The sequence below is a fragment of the Pyrus communis genome, chromosome 15 (assembly GCF_041283825.1).
Source record: "Pyrus communis isolate YQ-2024b chromosome 15, ASM4128382v1, whole genome shotgun sequence".
In the NCBI taxonomy this organism is placed as follows: Eukaryota; Viridiplantae; Streptophyta; class Magnoliopsida; order Rosales; family Rosaceae; genus Pyrus; species Pyrus communis.
In genome coordinates this window covers 41070001-41083585 of record NC_142579.1, presented here as the reverse complement: position 1 = coordinate 41083585, position 13585 = coordinate 41070001, and the positions used below count along the sequence as shown (strand labels likewise).

The 13585-nt window shown below is 38.0% G+C and overlaps 3 protein-coding genes, 1 long non-coding RNA gene and 3 pseudogenes across 4 annotated transcripts; 6 read left to right on the top strand and 1 right to left on the bottom strand.

Annotated features, from left to right (window-relative positions):
- Window positions 1-1330: 1330 nt before the first annotated feature.
- LOC137733285 (nucleobase-ascorbate transporter 3) lies at window positions 1331-5247 on the top strand. Its single transcript, XM_068472438.2, has 14 exons — window positions 1331-1831; window positions 2274-2371; window positions 2488-2664; window positions 2795-2895; window positions 3014-3089; window positions 3177-3236; window positions 3315-3499; window positions 3613-3709; window positions 3838-3924; window positions 4071-4129; window positions 4282-4373; window positions 4457-4534; window positions 4620-4780; window positions 4861-5247. The coding sequence occupies exons 1-14, from the start codon at window positions 1687-1689 to the stop codon at window positions 5080-5082; spliced, it is 1638 nt and encodes a 545-aa protein (XP_068328539.1). The 5' UTR covers window positions 1331-1686; the 3' UTR covers window positions 5083-5247.
- A 315-nt stretch (window positions 5248-5562) lies between these two features.
- Window positions 5563-6908, bottom strand: LOC137733325 (uncharacterized). Its single transcript, XR_015956676.1, has 2 exons — window positions 6234-6908; window positions 5563-5838 (listed from the first exon to the last, which is right to left on the bottom strand). It is a non-coding gene; the product is annotated as an uncharacterized LOC137733325 (long non-coding RNA).
- Window positions 6909-7211: 303 nt separating this feature from the next.
- On the top strand, window positions 7212-8390 carry LOC137748108 (putative disease resistance protein RGA1). Its single transcript, XM_088685709.1, has one exon. The coding sequence runs from the start codon at window positions 7234-7236 to the stop codon at window positions 8380-8382; it is 1149 nt and encodes a 382-aa protein (XP_088541835.1). The 5' UTR covers window positions 7212-7233; the 3' UTR covers window positions 8383-8390.
- A 95-nt stretch (window positions 8391-8485) lies between these two features.
- Window positions 8486-10565, top strand: LOC137733293 (nucleobase-ascorbate transporter 3). Its single transcript, XM_068472448.2, has 10 exons — window positions 8486-8540; window positions 8656-8795; window positions 9038-9091; window positions 9221-9417; window positions 9544-9595; window positions 9746-9810; window positions 9948-10006; window positions 10160-10253; window positions 10342-10414; window positions 10500-10565. Exons 1-6 carry the CDS (start codon window positions 8492-8494, stop codon window positions 9785-9787), a joined length of 534 nt encoding a protein of 177 aa, XP_068328549.1. The 5' UTR covers window positions 8486-8491; the 3' UTR covers window positions 9788-9810; window positions 9948-10006; window positions 10160-10253; window positions 10342-10414; window positions 10500-10565.
- On the top strand, window positions 10387-11009 carry LOC148691025 (nucleobase-ascorbate transporter 3 pseudogene; annotated as a pseudogene).
- Window positions 11010-12011: 1002 nt separating this feature from the next.
- LOC137748153 (putative disease resistance protein RGA4) overlaps window positions 12012-13585 on the top strand; it is an 11085-nt pseudogene continuing 9511 nt past the window's right edge.
- The window catches only part of LOC137723760 (uncharacterized), a 2275-nt pseudogene continuing 1638 nt past the window's right edge, over window positions 12949-13585 (top strand).

Sequence of the window (13585 nt, the reverse complement as noted above, 5' to 3'; positions counted from 1 at the left end):
AATATTATAAAACATAGCATCAAAAATAAAAAATAACAGAAATAAAAAATTTTACTTTTAAGAATGGCTTCCTAACATTTCCCTACATTAAAAAAAGTAACTGGAGCACCTGCTGACCTCGTTCCAACGGACAGCGTGGGTTTCACGTGGCTGGCGCGAAATTTTAAACCGTTATATATTGTTAGTTATCTCTCTTGTGACGACTATCATCCCTTGCGATGCCGCAATGTCACATGCACCCATCGTTTGGTTTCAATATTACAATAGTGCCCCCGTGGAAGCACAATCTAATGCAATCGCTAAAAGGTGCTTAGAAGTGGGAAAATATTAAAAGGTAGGGTTTAGGATTGCTACCGAAACTGTTTTACCTAACAAACATATCTAGGAAAATAATTTTAGCTTGGTACTTTGAAAAGGAAATGATCCCACCTGGATCTATTTTATAGGAATTTTAAGAATCTTCTCATTTTAGTCATTCATCGTGTATTGTACGATAAAAATTTATTTGATTTTTTTAATTTAAAATTAAATATAAATAGTATCTGACGAAAATTAGCTACACGATATACGATGAACGACTAGAATATAGGGATTTCTAAGATCCACACAAAGTAAATCTGAAGATGATCATCTTCCTTTTGAAAAGTAACATATTAAAAACATGATAACTTTTGTTTATTATCGCATTTTCTTGTTAAATCTTCACTTAATTTCTTAATTTTCAAATTTAAGGGATGAGTCATCCTAAACAACGTAAATATTTTTGGATATTTTTTTCTCGACTGATATTAATACTTTAATTTATTTATACTATAGGAATGAGAGAGTCTAAACTGATAAGGCAATGAGTACATTCCATCCTTTTAAAATTTTCAAATTAATATTTGAAAAACAAATTTGTTAGTTTGAATATTTACAAAAACAACTTCTTATTGTAAAAGAATGAGATATTTACATTATATATACAAGTGATACTAAAATATGATATTCTAATAGAATCTCGATGATATATGATCTTGAAATTTAATTATTTAAGCAACGTTTTGCAAATGTTAATTTGAGAAAATTGTCTATAGTGTGAAAATATAAAGATTATTATGGCTGTCCCCATCTTTCACAAAACATCCATCCCAGACCACGTAACCAGAAAGAGAAATCCATCGAAAAAGGGAGGAAAACGAGAGGGAAATCCAGCTTTTGATCCGCGGAATTAAACCCATCTCTCCCCACCACAAAGGTCCCAGCTGAAAAGAAAAGAATGGCACAATCGTTATTATCGCAAAGTCAATGTCTAATTGTAGCAAATTCACGGTTTACTACGTTGCAAGTAAGTGGAAGTTCCTCGAAGATTGCAGGAGACCCCATAAACAATTTAATGCTTATGCTCCTCAGAACACGACAATCAAAACGTTCTATCTTTGATTCGAAAGACAGGAACTTTCTCTTTCTTTGCATCCATTTAATTCAATATTTTTCGTACTGTCCTTTCCTTTGCTCGGTAGAAACCAATCTCAAGGGCTTATTTTTTGTTGAGAATTTAGTTCAACCCGATTTTTTTATATATTTATGGTGTCGGTGGTTTGTCAGAAGTGTTAGTGCTTCAACCGAGAAGAAGAAGCTTTTAGTATTCAGAAATTTAGAGAAAAGAAACGGAAGTGGAAGAGTGAAGGAAAAGCAAATCAAAAGATGGGAGAAACTGCTCCGCCTCCTCCACCACAGGTGGTTGCTCCGCCGTCTCAGATGCCTCTTGGGGCGGCGAGGGGTCCTACTTGGACTCCAGCTGAGCAACTCCACCAGCTTCAGTATTGTATCCAGTCCAACCCCTCTTGGCGTTAGTCTCTCTCTCTCTCTCTCTCTCTCTCTCTCTCTCTCTTCTTTCTGGGTTTCTATATTTTTTTGAAATCCCGCAGGAAAAAGTTTATTAATCTTGTGTCTTTCTTGTGGGGTTGGTTTAAAAGTGCAAGCTTTTGGCACTGCTTTTTTATTTAGTTTACTAGTTTGCATGTCTTAATTTTTTTTTTCCTAATTCTGCAGATCGCTTTTACTAATTTGGATTCGGTTCTCTAATATTGTGTTCGAATCTTTAAGTAGTTTAATTAGTTCAAATCAAATAATAAGCATATGTTTCACAAGAACCCTAACCAGTTCAGCTTATCCTGCAAGTTACAAGTAATTGATATCACTCGAAAATATTTAGGAAGTTTAAATGTGAATTTCCACGGTAAATCTTGATCTAATGCAACAAAATAGCTTCTAACGATCGAATTTTACAGCGGAAGCATTCGCACTCGCTTTTCAGCACTATATTGTGATGCTTGGATCCATAGTTATAATTGCCAGTAGTCTCGTGCCTCAGATGGGTGGGGATCATGTAAGTTATGTCCTCTATACCATAAAGTTTGTAACATACCGGTTAAGATTAGGGATCACACACGTAGCTTTGAATCCATGATGTTAATGTTTGGATTTTGTTCTCCCTTTGATTAGGGTGATAAAGCCCGCGTGATTCAGACGATGCTGTTTATGTCAGCAATAAACACTTTGATTCAAACATTCCTTGGAACAAGGCTTCCAACGGTGATGACTGCGTCATTTGCTTTTACTCTGCCCGTGTTGTCAATCATCAATGATTACTCTGATCGGACTTTTAGAAGTGAACATGAGGTACATAAAGTTCGATACATGTTATTCAAAGAGTCGATCACATGAATTTACTTCTTAAATTGCTATAAGAAATTTCAGTTACAAACTTTGGAGACGAAAATACATGGATGATGAATGTGTGTGATTGCAGAGGTTTGAGGTCACAATGAGAACGATTCAGGGATCTCTTATTGTATCTTCCTTCCTCAACATCTTCATTGGGTTTAGCAAGGCATGGGGGAACTTCACAAGGTACTAAATTATTATCTCAAGAGTGATACTTGAAGCCTCAACCTGAAGTTCTATGTATTCTTTCTTTATCATTTTCTAACTGTCATGGCTTTTTTTTTCTCCTCTATGGCTCTATCAGATTTTTTAGTCCAATCGTCATCACGCCAGTGGTTTGTGTAGTCGGTCTTGGTCTTTTCGCACGTGGCTTTCCACTTGTAACGTCTCTAACAAAACAATCCATTTCTCTCATGTCAATCATAAGAATATTATCAAAACACTTATCTTTCTTTTGTTGTACACAGCTCGCTAACTGTGTGGAGATTGGTCTGCCTATGCTGATCCTGCTCGTCATTACTCAACAGGTAAATTTTATCCGATCTGCCACTTTTTGTTCTTTGAATAAATGTTCTAAGTTTAACATGACAATATTGTTTGGGCAGTATTTGAGGCGCGCTCTTCCTAGAGCCCATCGCATACTTGAGAGGTTTGCTTTGCTTCTATGCATTGCGCTTGTATGGTCATTTGCTGCTGTCCTCACCGAGGCTGGTGCTTATAACAATGCTAAACAGCAGACTAAACAAAGTTGCCGTACAGATCGCTCTTTCCTTATATCATCTGCTCCTTGGTATGTAGTATGTCCAAATATTGAGGCTCTCTTCTTGCGTAATAAAGTTAATAAATTCCCTTCAGAAAAACTATCCTTTTCATGACACATTGTTGTTGTTGTTTCAAATTAAGGATTAAATTCCCATACCCGTTTCAGTGGGGTGCACCCATTTTCCGAGCGAGCCATGTATTTGGGATGATGGGAGCAGCAATTGTTACATCTGCGGAGGTCTAGTATCTATTATATACAATTTCTTATGCTCTTTTGACTATTTCATAACTGATAATAGTATCTCAGATCTTTAACTTGGTTCAGTGTGTAGTTTTTGATTCATTGAATAATGTCTTTTCTTGCAGTCAACTGGAACATATTTTGCAGCTGCGCGGCTTTCAGGTGCTACGCCCCCTCCAGCAAGTGTAGTGAGCCAGAGTATTGGCCTGCAGGTGCGATTGCAAATTGTCATGCCGCATCTTTCTCCCTCTCTCCCCCTTGCCCTTCCCATATCTCAGTGAATGATTTAAAAGAGCGGGAAACAACCTCATATTTTAAAATAGTTAAATAATATGTGGTTGCATATGTTCAAATGCAGGGTGTTGGCATGCTGCTTGAAGGAATTTTTGGCGCTGCTGTTGGTAGCACCGCATCCGTGTAAGAAAGCCTTTTTGCTTGGCATATATGTTGATATTCCCTTTCGACAATTTTTCCAACGTCTTGCTAGCTACCAAAAATGTTGGATATCAACGGAAGAAAGTTTGCTAACAAAGAATAGGAATTCACTCATTTTTTGGAACGTGTTGCAGCGAAAATGTTGGCCTGCTTGGATTGACACACATAGGGAGCAGGAGAGTGGTGCAGATTTCAACTGGTTTCATGTTCTTCTTCGCTATATTTGGTCCGTTCTTTCCTTCTGTTTGACATGTCACACCATGGGGTTACCGCATTGTGTTTTGACAGTGTTAATTTTACGTCTTTCAGGGAAGTTTGGCGCATTCTTTGCGTCGATTCCTTTGCCAATATTTGCTGCCATGTACTGTGTTTTATTTGGAATTGTCGGTGAGTGATTCTATTACCATTTCTAACATTCTTAGGATCATTTAATCACCAAAAGGGGCTCACATTTGTTTCCTCTTATCTGCAGCTGCTGTTGGGATCACATTCATTCAGTTTGCAAATAATAATTCCTTGAGAAACATCTATGTTTTGGGTCTTTCCCTGTTTCTTGGGATTTCAATACCTCAATATTTTGTCTCGAATACCAGCCCGAATGGTGTCGGGCCAGTTAAAACGGACGGTGGATGGGTACGTGTGTTTGGATTTGTTTACTTGTTTTATTGATGGTTTCGTTTATCTGAAATGCTACATCATTTTGATGGCTGCAGTTTGATGACATATTGAACACCATCTTCTCATCGAGCCCGACAGTGGCGATAATCGTGGGGACGCTGCTGGATAACACGCTTGACGCGAAGTATGCAGTTGACGACAGAGGACTTGCATGGTGGCGTCCCTTCCAGAGCAGGAAAGGAGATGCTAGAAATGAGGAATTTTATAGCCTACCTGTTAGGATACGGGAGTACATCCCTACCAGATTTCTCTATTAAATACAACAGAACATGGTCATAAACTATGAGCAGGTCTAATTTCTTGTTCTTTAACTGTTTATGTACATGATGTGAGGGTTTGTTATTAATATATATAGAACTATGTATCCTAGAAGCCCAAAGGGCATGAGAAACCGACTTAAACAACAAAAACCCTTGACAAAAGGCCATTGCCTCTTCCCTTTGCCCCATAGTTGTTGATATAGTTGGAAAGGAAGAAAAATGAAAAGGGCATTTCCACTTTGAGGGGGAACCCCTAAATTTCAGCAAGCCTCCCTAATTATGTCACATACGCAGTGAGGTAGTGTCGTATCAAAATAAGGTGTCTTTAAAATGACGTGGTTAGACAACTCATTTGTGGTTTTTCTCCTCTTGAGAGTTGCTAGGGAAAGAACAGAGCTGTTGTGCACCTTCAACTCATAGTGAGGTACACTAAAGAAACTTTTCTGTCCCGGTGTCTCTGCGTAGAGAGAAAAGAGAGGACTACAATTGGTGATTAGCTTAACACAAGCAAAAAAGCCCACGCGATGCTGCGGGTTTACAACTGTGGTTACACATAATTACAAACAATGTTTTCAATTCTACTACTACATATATATACAACCATACTCAAAATACTATTTACACATATACTAATCAGCATTTAAAACTATGTTAAATGGGGAGAGTTTTACATCGTCACCACCATTGGTGTTCTCTTCCTGTTTTCCTTTGCCCAGACATTGGAAAATCCAATTTTGAAGCCATTTTCTCACACTAAATAGCAAAAAAATTAAATTAAATTAACTTAAATTAAATTAAAAATTAGATAAATGAGTGCATTTAAACTAAAAAGAGTTGACAAAGGCATAATTGGAGAAAGAAAAGGTCTTTATATCAATAAAAATCCAAAGATGCTTCATAATTGGATTTGACAGAGGCATTCTCAGCAAGTAAAAAAACAGAGGTATTCCCAAACAGAAGATACAATATACAATAAAAGGAAAATAACAACTGAGGAGGAAAAATAAAAACCAAAAAATAATAAAATTGTAAACCCCAGTACGAATCAAGCATTTCTATTTTTCAGGGTTTGAGGGCTTGAGTTTGTTTTCTAATTTGAAGCAAAGAATACTTGAATGAAATGCCAAATAAAAACTCCAAATTCTTACCTGATCACAAATCAATGAGAGAGCTTTTGGAAAAAAAAGGGTCAGAAAGGATTTGGAGGTGGAATTTGCAAAGCCAAGACGATGTTGCAGTCAGGGTGTCGGCCGACGATCAAAATTTCTTCTTGGGTTTTCCAATGGACGGCGAAGACGGGTTTGTAGTGCGGTGGCGGTGGGGATTTGTCGATTTGTCTACAAAAGCTTCTACCTCAAGCGTATGAAAATTCCCCAAACCCATACACCCTTCCACAATCTTAGCAATCGATATAAATTTGAAAATAAAAATGGGGGAAATTAATAGATAATCAAATTTACTTGAGGAGATGAAGAGGGCAATTTTCGCTTACCTTCAATCGACAGGAATCTGTAAAACGTGGTGATGTACGAAATGGTGGTAGCGGCTGTGTGGTAAAAATTTGATTCAGACTGAAGCAAGAACTAACCGGTGGAGGAGGAAAGGTTAACTGCAGCAAGAAGGAAAAGGTATGGACGTGTCTGTTTCGGACTAAAGCAAGAACTAAGCGGTGGAGGACAAACGAAACGGCGAGAAAAGAAGAGGTGCGTGTGGAAGCATCCAGACTTGGGAACAGTAAAGCGTGTGGATGAAAGGAAAAGCACCCTATCGTGTGGATGAAGAGGCAGGGGTATTAACGGGATTTTACTGTGCTGTTAAATTAAGTGGGCAATATGAGCTGCAAAAAGGGGGGCAATTACGTCTTTACACTGTGCTTATGAACAGTGTTTTTTCCGTTGCGCTTTGGTATATATAATTTTGGTATATTTCATTTGACCAAAACGCCCCCTTGTTTTCTTGGATGATTGGCTCCCTCACGGGGCCTCACCAAATATGCAATGCCTATCGATCCCTTACCCAAAACAAAGACTTCCAAGTTCCAAGTCAATGGATAGGACAGCACAACTACCATTCGATTTACTTTACTTGACTGACCAAAAAAAAAAAAAAAATTGATTGGCTTGGCAATTGGAATCGTCACATAACTCAATGTATGGTTTAACCATTTCTACGATAGACTCAAATTTCATTTTGCAACTAAAATGTCTTAGGACATTAAATTTGCGTAAAAATGGCATAATTGAAGTCCCAAAGGAAATTGGTGAATTGAAACATATGAGGCATATTGATTTGCCAAGGAATGATGGTTTGAAGATATTGCCGGACAGTATATGTGAGTTGTACAATTTGTATACCTTGCGCCTATATTATTGCAGGTCACTTGAAAAACCACCAGATAACATGAGAAAGTTGATTAGCTTAAAGCACCTTTATGTTTTTGGCTGTGATATGCTGGAGTACTTGCCAAAAGGGATTCGGAGACTACAAAAATTGAGAACAATTGAAGTGTGTGTTGTGGTTTGTGATGAGGATGAGGACAAAGAAGCATTACAACTGGGAGATCTGAGAGGCTTGAACCTTGAGGGCCGTCTCAGCATAATATTAAAGGGGAATGTGAAAGATGAGAGTGAGCTTGAGAAAGCAAAATTGTGGCACATGAAGCAACTCTTTCATCTCGGAATTAATTCTTACTATGTCCAATACAAGCAGACATCAAGCACCGTTGAAATACTGAATGTCTTACGACCGCACGAAAATCTGGAATCTTTAAGCATTCGTGTGCATTCAGGCGCCACTTGCCCCAATTGGATGATGTCTTTGCACAACTTAAAAATCATCTTTCTATCTGGATGGAGTGAATGCAAGTTTTTGCCTCCTCTTGGGAAATTGCCATACCTTGCTAAACTGACTATAGTGCTAATGATGAAGGTGAAAAAGGTTGGTGCTGAATTTTTGGGAGTTGACCGAGATGAAACGTCAGTGAAATCATCATCATACTCATTTTTCCCAAAGTTGAAAGAACTCGAAATTGCCTACATGGAAGCGTTGGAAGAGTGGGAAGTAGGCGTGGAAGGGTGGAACAAAGAGGATTCTGAAATCTCAATCATGCCATGCCTTTCCTCCTTAGAAGTTCGTGAGTGCCATCTCATAAAAACGCTGCCAGACTTCCTTTGCAACACTCCACTGCAGGATCTTACCATTTACAAATGTTCGACGCTTTCTAAGCGTTGTGAACAAGGCAGTGGAGAAGAGTGGCCCAAGATTTCTCACATCCCAAACATCAAAATCAACATTTGACTTCTCATGTAATTGAGCTCTATCTATCTTATTTACTCATTTATCTATGTATCAATTACAAATGCTATCATCAGACTTAATTTGCTTATTTTTCTTCTTCAGAATTCATATGATCTTCAAAGGACATGAGCAATGCGGATCAAGTGGTGACTCGCGAGGTAGGCATATATTTTAATCTCTTTGGAAAGGTGATTTTCTTCTTTTATATATATCAAATTAGTAATGATTATTTAACTTCTCATGCACATGTTACTGATTTATGATGCGCTTTAGGTAATTATTCATCTGCACGTACCGAATTCGATATCAAGTTTGCACGGCACACGGATTTGCTTATCTCAGTTGCTCAAGTTTTCGCAGAGCGGATGGGAACCAAATTAAGGAGCCTCGTGCCTCGGATGGGTGGGGATCATGTAAGTTGTGTCCTCTATATCGTAAAGTTTATAATATACCGGTTAAGATTAGTGATCTGATCACTCACGTAGCTTTGAACCCGTGATGTTAATGTTGGGATTTTGTTCTCCCTTTGATCTGGGTGATAAAGCTCGCGTGATTCAGACGATTCTGTTTATGTCAGCAATAAAATGATTCAAACATTCCCCTCGGAACAAGGCTTCAAACGGTGATGACAGCGTCATTTGCTTTTACCCTGCAGGTGTTGTCAATCATCAATGATTACTCTGATCGGCATTTTAGAAGTGAACATGAGGTATGTATTGAAACAAGTTATTCAAAGAGTATAGATCACATGAATTTACTTCTTGAATTGCTCTAAGAAATTTCAGTTATAAACTTTGGAGACGAAAAATACATGGATGAGGAATGTGTATGATTGCAGAGATTTGAGGTCACAATGAGAACGATCCAGGGATCTCTTGTTGTATCTTCCTTCCTCAACAGCTTCATTGGGTTTAGCTTGAATGGTCATTTGCTGCTGTCCTCACCGAGGCTGGTGCTTATAACACTGCTAAACAGCAAACTAATTAAACAAAGTTGCCGTACAGAACGCTCTTTCCTTATGTCATCCGCTCCTTGGTATGTAGTATGTACAAATATCGAGGCTCTCTTCTTGCGTAGTAAAGTTAATCCTTCAGAAGACTTATCCTTTTCATTACACATTGTTATTGTTGTTTCAATAAAGGATTCCCATACCCGTTTCAGTGGGGTGCATGTCTTTGGGATGATGGGAGCAGCAATTGTTAAATCTGCAGAGGTCTAAAATCTCTCCTATAAACATTGCTTATGCTTTTTTTGACAATTTCATAACTGATATAGTATCTCAGATCTTTAATTTGGTTCAGTGCGTAGTTTTGATTCAGTAAATAATATTTTTTGTTGCAATCAACTGGATCACGTTTTGCAGCAGCACGGCTTTCAGGTGCTACACCCCCTCCAGCAAGTGTAGTGAGCCAGACTATTGACCTGCAGGTGCAAATTGTCATGCCGCTCCTTTCTCCTTCTCTCCCTTGTCCCTTCCATATCTCTGTGAATGCTTTAAAAGAATGGGAAGCAACCACGTATTTTAAAAAGTTAAATAACATGTAGTTGTATATGTTCAAATACAGGTTGTTGGCATGCTGCTTGAAGGAATTTTTGGTGGTGCTGTCGGTACCACTGCATCTGTGTAAGAAAGCCTTTTTGCTTGACATATATGTTGATGTTCCCTTTAGATAATTTGTTGAACGTCTTGCTAGCTATCAAAGAATATTGGATATCAATGGAAGAAAGTTTGCTAATAAAGAATAGGAACTCACTCATTTTCCGAAATGTGTTGCAGTGAAAATGTTGGCTTTCTTGGATTGACACACATAGGGTAGGGAGCAGGAGTGTGATGCAGATTTCAACTGGTTTCATGTTCTTCTCTATATTTGGTTCGTTCTTTCCTTCTGTTTGACATGTCACACTGTGGGGTTACCGCATTGTGTTTTGACAGTGTTAATTTTACGTTTTTGAGGGAAGTTTGGCGCTTTCTTTGCATCGATTCCTTTGCTGATATTTGCTGCCATGTACTGTGTTTTATTTGGAATTGTCGGTGAGTGATTCTATTACCATTTCTAATCTTCTTAGGGTCATTTAATCACCAAAAGGGGCTCACATTTGTTTCCTCTTATCTGCAGCTGCTGTTGGGATCACATTCATTCAGTTTGCAAATAATAATTCCTTGAGAAACATCTATGTTTTGGGTCTTTCCCTGTTTCTTGGGATTTCAATACCTCAATATTTTGTCTCAAACACCAGCCCGAATGGTGTCGGGCCAGTTAAAACAGACAGTGGATGGGTAAGTTACACATAGACTAATTATTACATACGGTGTTTGGATTTGTTTACATGTTTTATTGATGGTTTCGTTTATCTGAAATGCTACATCATTTTGATGGCTGCAGTTTGATGACATATTGAACACCATCTTCTCATTGAGCCTGACAGTGGCGATGATCGTGGGGACGCTGCTGGATAACACGCTTGACGCGAAGTATGCGGTTGACGACAGAGGACTTGCATGGTGGAGACCCTTCCAGAGCAGGAAAGGAGATGTTAGAAATGAGGAATTTTATAGTCTACCTGTTAGGATAGGGGAGTACATCCCTGCCAGATTTTTTATTAAATACAACAGAACATGTTCATAAACTATGAGCAGGTTTAATTTCTTGTTCTTTAACTGTTTATGTACATGATGTGAGGGTTTGTTTTTAAGTTATATAGAACTATGTATCCTAGAAGCCCAAAGGTCATGGAAAACAGACTCAACAACAAAAACCCTTGTTAAAAGGCCATTGCCTCTGCCCTTTGCCCCATAATTGTTAATATAGTTGGAAAGGAAGAAAAATGAAAGGGACATTTCCACTTTGAGGGGAACTCCTAAACTTCAACAAGGTTTCCTAATTACGTCACAAACTTAGTGGGATAGTGTCGTATTAAACTGAGGTATCTTATGAATGACGTGGTTAAACAACTCTTTTGCGGTTTTTCTCTTCTCCTTTCTCTCAATACCCTTTTAGCTAATTTTGGAGATTATAAAACCCTAAATATATAAATAAATAAATAATAAGCTACATGTTATTTGCTATTATAGTCATTTATACGCTACTTGAAAGAAAAACTTGTGTAGAACGGTAGAACCACATGTATTTCGATGGTCCTATTTGACCCACTAAACTAACTCATTGTATGAGCTGCTTTGATGTGCATCACTCTGATTCCTGTTAAGACTTACAATTTTGGTTATTAAAAGAATCTTTAATTCTGTATATAGTCATCTTTGCATTTCCACAGTGAGTGACACTAAAGAAACTTTTGTGTACCGGTGTCACTGCATAGAGAAAAAAAAAGAGGACAATGACACCGGAGCAAGGAGATACCTATTTTTACAAACGTCCTCTTGTTTGCTTGGTTGATTGGCTCCCTCAACTAATATGCAAATATGCAATGTATATCGATCCCTTATGCAAAACAATGACTTCCAAGTCAATGAATAGGACAGCACAATTACCATTCAATTTACTTGACTTGACAGACCAAAAAAAAAAAAAGTTGATTGGCTTGGAAATTGAAATCATCATATAAGCTGGACAGAAGATCGGCAATTCCACAGACCATCCTGCATTTCTTGTTCATCATTTCTTTTTCGACTGTTAACAATTTCTGAGGCTAAAAAAATGGCTGACGGGGTCATTTTCATGCTACTAAATCGGCTAGCTTCAATAGCTTATGAATATGTGGACGGAGAGGTTAAACATGTTTTGGACGCCAAGAAAGATATTGAAGAATTTGCTGGCAATCTCAAAGCTATTCAAGCCGTTCTCGAAGATGCGTAGCAAGGGCAAGTGAAGGAGGCCAGCGTGAGGATCTGGCTGGATCAGCTCAAAGACATATCAGTTGAATATAGAGTACGCAACGAATAAACTAATTGAATATAAAATTCTATTATGATGAAATTGCCAAGAAGACTACATGAACCAAAGACGATACATCTTGACTGAGTTGTTTTTCAAACTAAATTACAAACTATATTTATAGAGATATAAACCTAAGAAACCCTAATGCGTAAATGCCAAAAATACCCTAATGCGAAATCAAATCAAATCTCTAATTAATTTCCTATATAAACCTAATAAATTCCAACAATATCCATATCCATATCCTTCGAGATGGTGGACGTGTTGAACGAGTGGAACACATACATTCTAAGACAACAGGTAGAGAAGCAAGAACGAGAAGGTGAAAATGCTCTTGTTCCTAAAACAAGAAGCTCTGTTTCCCCTAGCTGTTTTTGTTTTGACAAAGTCAGACGGGTAATTCTCCGTCGTGACATTGCGCTTAAGATAAAAGATCTGAATGGTAAGCTGAGTGCCATTGATGAGCAAAAGAAAAATGTATGAGTTTCAAACGATATTTGCTGCCATGTACTGTATTTTATTCGGAATTGTCGGTGAGTGAGTTTATTACCATTTCTAATCTCAGGATCATTTGTTGAAAATCAATGTCAAAGTTAGGCAAGGAAAGTTAGGCAATGTTAGGTATGGTTGAATAAAAATTATTAGGTGCAATTAATGTGTTTTATGTGGTAATAAATAATCTTAGTTTAATCATTTGGTTTGCTATAAATACCCAAGTTCTCAAGCATTGTAAATCATCCAAGGAAAAACAAAGCCTAGAGCTAAATAAGAAAAGCTTTGCTAATTAGTTTGTTTTGTGAGCTTTCTTTAAGAGTGTGTTCTATTTTCTTCTTCTTGGGATCATTAGAGTTATCTTGGATACTCTTCTTATTCAACAATTGGTATCAGAGCCAAGTCGGTCAGGGATCGTTCTTGGTAGAGCATTGGTTGTAAAGTCTCTTGAAATTCCGAGTATGCTCTGTGGTTGCAGTTTTGACTGATCTTCCACATCAGAAAAGGTTTCTTGAGATTATTGCTGGGGTTATCACAAACCTTGAGAGGGAGCTTCTTTGTGTCGAGAGTAGTGTATTACTCTGCACGGTAATCACTCAAGCTTGTTCGGTGTAGTCAAAGTCTTGCCGATACGATGGGTGATCTTCAAGTTGTTGGAGGAATCAAGAAGCTCAACAACCAAAACTATAACACGTGGGCAACGTGTATAGAGTCTTACCTTCAAGGTCAAGACTTGTGGGAGGTTGTCGGTGGTAGTGAAGTTACACAACCGGCAGCGGAAGATGCTAACGGCGTCTTGCGAAAGTGGAAAATTA